The sequence below is a fragment of the Lolium rigidum genome, chromosome 1 (assembly GCF_022539505.1).
Source record: "Lolium rigidum isolate FL_2022 chromosome 1, APGP_CSIRO_Lrig_0.1, whole genome shotgun sequence".
Lineage (NCBI taxonomy): Eukaryota > Viridiplantae > Streptophyta > Magnoliopsida > Poales > Poaceae > Lolium > Lolium rigidum.
The window spans coordinates 303,369,023-303,374,778 of NC_061508.1; the positions used below are offsets into that span (position 1 = coordinate 303,369,023).

Here is a 5,756-nt window from a genome sequence, read left to right on the forward strand (position 1 = left end):
TATCGCCTGCACATGGTGCGGCATCTCCAGCACCGTGAACGGATGGAGGCGATTGAGCAGCGGAGGCGGGAGGCGGTGGAGCGTCAGCAGCGGTAGGTGGCGGAGGAGCGTCAGCAGCGGGAGTCGGCGCTGGTGGCAACGGAGGCGGCCTGGGAGGCATGGGCGGATCCGTTGGCGGTGCAAATGGAGGCGCAAATGGAGGAGGAGGAGGAGGATGGGTCGGAGGTGGCGGAGGAGGAGGAGGACGACGACGACGATGACGACGACGACGATGACTTCGAGTGGTCCGACGACGACGGGCCGCACCCGGACGAGGCGGTGGATCAGCAACGAGCGCTCGTCGAGTCCTTTGAGTCGGAGAAGAAGCTCCAGGACGACAGTCGTGCCCGCGAAGATGCGCAGATTCACCGTGACGTCGAGCTAGCCCTCCAGGCGACGCAGCATGGGAGGACAAGCGACGACGCGCTGTTGGAGCAGCGGCGTCTGCTCGCCACACTACGCAGGGAGAGGCGGCGCGCGGAGCAGGAGCTGCGGCGAAGAGGAGGCGACGATGGGCCGGGGGTGTCGAACGCACCACCAGGCGGCCAGTAGGCTAGGGTTAGATAAACATTTAATCGTTTTCATTTAAACTTGTAATATATACTCAAATTTGAATGAATTTTTTTATTTTCATGCATTTTTATTTATTTGGGGGTGTGTTTGGGGGACGCGGCTGGGAAGCGACGTCCCCCAAATGTGGCACAAAGAAACACGTCCTCCAAAGATTCGATCTGGCGCCCTTTGAAAGACGATTTAGGGGACGCGGCTGAAGATGCTCTAAAAGAGCATGCAGCTACCAAAGTGTCCGGACAGCAGCGAGGGCAAGCCACTAGGTGCTAGCACTACCAATCTACCATTACTTAGAGCATCTCCAACAGACGCTGTAAAAGGCGCGCGGGGCAAAATACCTGCCAGTTTGGCGCGCGCGGGCGCTCGCGCGAAGCTCCAGCAGACGCGGGAAAAGGGCGCGCGCGGTAAATTTTTTGCCGCGCCCGCGCGTTTGCGCCATCCCACGCGGGAAATTTGCCGCGTGCGCTGCCCGCTATATAGACGACACGCGCGAACGCGCCAACTGCCTCCCCCACCTCTGAAACTTCCGCGTGTCGCTCCGCCTCTCCCCCACCGCTCTGCCTCCGCGCCGACTGTCCGCCTCCGTCTCCGGCGACATGCCTCCGCGCCGCCGCTCCGCCTCCGGCTACCGCGGCGTCCGCGCGCTGCCGAGCGGCCGCTTCAACGCCGAGATTCGCTCCGGCGAGGAGCGGATCCGGCTCGGCACCTTCGACACCGCGCATGAGGCGGCGCGAGCCTACGACGCTGTCGCGTGGCGCCTCGGCCGCCCCCGCCGGCAGATGAATTTCGACGATGTTTGGACGCGCGAGCAGGCGGAGATGCTCGCGCCGCCATCGCCGCTCATCACGAACGAACAGCAGCGCCGCCATCGGGAGCTGGAGCAGCGCCTCCTCATCGCCGAGCGCGACGAGGCGATGCGCGTCGAATGGGCGCGGCGCTTCCCCGAGGACGTCGCCGCCACGGAGGCCTTCTACGCGCAGAAGGAGGAGGAGAAGGCGGCGATGAAAGCGAAGAAGAAGGCGAGCCGCGAGAAGCGCCGCGCCGAGTCCGCGGCGAGGGCCGAGGCGGCGGCGAGGAGGAAGGAGGAAAAGAAGAACGCCGCAGGGCCGTCGACCGTCGTCCTCTCGTCCTCCTCCTCCGACTTCCAGTGGACGACGACGTCCACGCCGGTGTCGGAGACGACTCTGAGCAGCTCCGACTTCGACTGGGATTCCGACGAGTAGTCGGACGAGTAGTTTACTAGTATTTTCTAATGTCGCATTGTATCGTCGCACTTTAAATATATTCGTATTTTCGATCAAATTTCATAGTTTGTTTGATGAATTTAAAAAAAAACGATCGCGCGCGCTGCAAAATAGCGCCTCTAGCAGAGGTGCGTTTTTCGCACACCAACGCGCGCTGCAAAATACAGCCTCTGCCGGGGGCAAATTCGCTATGCCGCGCGCGAGTGGTATACAGCGCGCCCAATCGCCAGTATAGCGCATGAGATTTTACAGCGCCTGTTGGAGATGCTCTTATACTAGGAAGCTTTCCGCGCGGCGCACGCCGCGCCCGTTGTGTAATGAGCTAACTTTTTTTTTTTTTGCGAAACACAGTACAATCAAAGGCGCTCATACATACGCGCACACACTCACCCCTATGAACGCACACACGCACACCCTACCCCTATGAGCACCTCCAAGAGACTGCGTTGAAGAACTATTCCGGCGGGTCTTGAGATTGACGAAATCACCACGGGCGCCTCGCTGTCGACGGGAACGTCGCCTCCCACTGAAGAATATTCCGCTTTATGAGACACCGAAGTGTCAAATCCGGGATTTGAACTCGCGGCTGAGTGCCGATCGTCTCTCCTAACCATCCAACCACAGGTTGGTTCTCAATGAGCTAACATTTATATATACTTCTAATTATGCACAGAAAGTATGCAATGAACTTTTAGTTAATGTACGAAAGTTTAAGAGGGCACTGATCACACACGTGTTTTACCTACAGCCATATGGGCGCAGAAACAGACAGCCAGCGCATGGGACGTGGTCACGTGGTAAGTGAATCCCACTCAGCTGGAGTCAAGGACCCTCCCACACCACATGTTCGGCTATTCCTCCACAAAAAAAGACAGTAAAAAAACCGGCCCGTCCGTATCGTTCTCATCGGCGCAATTGATGATAACCCCCAAGTTGGCGCGCCTTCTATCATAATCCCCTTGTGTTGCTGACATGTTCTATCATAACCCCCTTGTGTCACTGACATGTGGGTCCGGACCCCACATGTCAGCGACACAAAGGGGGATAGAAGGTGCGCCAACTGGAGGGGTTATGGTGTATTTTTCCGTTCTCAGCTGTACGGTACACATCCCAGCTCCTCTTTGCGCTTCCGTATTCTTCCCCAACTTCTCTGTGTGGACTCGAGCTGAGCAAGAACTGAGGCAACGGATGGAAGTTGGGCCGTCTGGGCAGACCTCTGGTTGCGTCCCTATCCCTCCGCCCCCCACCTGTGCTGTCAACGGATCACACCGCTCCGCCGTCCACCTTTGACTCTTTGAGTCAGAGCTATGGAACCTCCAGCTGTCCGAGCCGAGGAAAGTTGAGCTCCGCGCAAGTCGGCGGCGGGGATTGGCGGCCGGGAGCGCCTGCTGGTGACGTTCACCGTCCTTGGGAGTGCATGGCCGCAAGTTTCCTGGTCGATGAGGGCGAATCGGTCACGGGGCTCGTCAGCGCCGCGCTCCGCCGCTCCGCACGCGAGGGGCGCATGCCGCTGCTCGGCTTAGGTGATGCAAACTCCTTCCTCTATACCACCAATCGCAAATCCGATGGTATGTTTGGTTCTTCAATCATCAGAATACATTAGTTACTCTGTTTCTTGGCAAGCCCGTCACGGAATCTGGTCTTCGTTCTTTTCAGCTCTCAAGGCCATTGAGAGGATTAGCTTCAATGGATGCATGAGCTTCATGCTCTGGCAGAAGGCGGCACACCACGCTGCCGCTTATGACACTTGGTCAGAATCGGTGCTGGTAAATTCGTTGTCTCATCAGACCGTAGCGCAGGAAGCAGGACAATGGGATCCCCGTTCTCTCGTTGACCCGATGGCCAGCTCCCCCTCCCAAATTTAGCGACCGCCACCGCTGATCGATGCAGGGTCGCGGAAAATGCACCTTCCTTTACTATACCCTAACGATTTGGGAGGAGTATGAAGCGCCGATCCAAGCACTGCAAATCAGAGTTAGAGCAGCGCTGCAGCGCTGGGGAAGCACGCATTATGTGCAGCGGGAAGGTACAAAAGAGGAGCAGATTTTCTCCACCTACTCGGAGTATTTTTGACTACCAGCTTGGCGTCCTAGCTCATTATCAGCAAAAAGCCATTTGAGAGTGAGTGTCGCTGGATGCCATCACCATGCTATCAGGTTTGCCCCGAGACGAATTGCCAAAGTTTTCAGCAGAAAAAACATCACTAAAGGTGACCTCTTCTCCTTTTCCGTTAATCCTTTATCTTCGTTTGGCTAAACAAATATTAGTGCCCAACTGTTACACATGCAGCAATCGTGTGTCATTCCATAGACAAAAAAGAACAAGAGTGACCTTCCAAGCTTACTTTGAGGACTACTTATTTATGCCATATTCAGAAGACAGAACAGTACATTTACAGTGATCAAACGAATGATAACTACATGGTAAAGTGAGAACAAATTTTTTTTATACATGTTCGGATTAGCGGTAAATGAAAGTGCTATTGATGCTTGTTTCTGTGTGGAGCTCCCAAATCTGAAGTGTTCTTGATGCTTGCTTATGTGTGAAGCAACTAAAACTCTGTATAAAAATTAGACAAAAAGCAGGGGTGATCTTCAAGCTTATTTTCCGAGATAGAGAACTGTCTACTTATGCCATACCCAGAACAATACATTTAGGATACTCACACTAACCAAAACTATATGGAAAATTAAGAATTGAAAACATAGCTGTACATGTTTGGTTTATCAGTAAAAAAATGTTCTTGTTGCGTCTCAGTAAGGTTAGCAAGTAGTGCAGACATGAGATTCTAAACTCTAAATTAGTGGCCATCCTATTGGTGACAAATCACTATCTTGCAAACCAGTTTATACAATGAAAGAACAATACTGCTTTCTTCTTCATTGTTACTTTTGTAGCAGACTACAGATAAAGTGCATTTGTCTGATGTGTAAACTAAACAAATCAGGGATGTTAAAACACATATAAAATGGAACTGATGTAACTTACTCTGTCTGCTCCTGGATTTTCTTCATACTGATTGATATGAATCTCGCGTAATTCTTTTTAAACAAATGATGAAGAAAATATGTAAAGGGCATTGATGCGAACGCATCACGCCAAAAGCACATCATGGATGGCAAAATACATTACTTAGTTTCCTGAAAAATGAAGATCCCGGTGCGTTAGTTTGCCCAAACCAAACTCACATGTCCTGGCAGTTCTGCTGGGACCTTGGGGATGTCTCCATCTTCTATTTATATAATAAACTAAAATTGATAAGCCAGTGCATCAATTTATAAAAAGGAAACTGATAAGAAGGTAAACCAGAAAACATATCATGTCCAGCAAGCAGGAACATATCAACTCTGCAGTGGCCTCTGAGCGTCAACATCAACTATCAGCGACCAAACACAAACCTACCTGCAGGAGCCAAGATGGGGTTACAAATTAACTACTGGAAATGTGTGCGAGTATGTAGAGATGCAAAAAAAAGTCAAAAAGAAACTAACGAAAGCACATCACGCAAGTTATCACATTCTGAGTTCTCTTACGTGGATAGGAATCCACCATTCATCAATGTGTAGTGTTGCAGTCCAACAGCCTGAATTTCTACAGAAACAATATAATGGAATTAACCTAGATTTACTATTCAGTAACACTGCACTAAGTTTAAGATCAAAGAGTCGGACCGGAACTTCCGCCCAAGTTCCGCCCAAGTTCCGAAATTACGCGAAAACAACACTGGATGTTACTCGCGTTCCGCCCAAGTTCCAATTACGCGAAAACAACAGCGGATGTTGCGCGAGGAAATGGAGCTGACTTTGAACTTGGCCGGAACTTCCGGCCGGGCTGCTCCGGCCCCGAGTGGAACTTCCGCCCCTGGCCGGAACTTCCGCCCAAGATGACCGGAACTTCCGCCAC

The 5,756-nt window shown here is 52.3% G+C and overlaps 1 protein-coding gene and 1 pseudogene across 1 annotated transcript; both read left to right on the top strand.

The window, feature by feature from the left end:
• Nucleotides 1–1,205: 1,205 nt before the first annotated feature.
• On the top strand, nucleotides 1,206–1,580 carry LOC124684769 (ethylene-responsive transcription factor ERF110-like; the record flags this gene model as incomplete). Its single annotated transcript, XM_047219027.1, has 1 exon — nucleotides 1,206–1,580. A coding segment is annotated over exon 1 (375 nt), but the record flags the coding sequence as incomplete, so codon positions are not given.
• Nucleotides 1,581–2,605: 1,025 nt separating this feature from the next.
• LOC124660875 lies at nucleotides 2,606–4,480 on the top strand (annotated as a pseudogene).
• The last annotated feature ends 1,276 nt before the right edge of the window (nucleotides 4,481–5,756 follow it).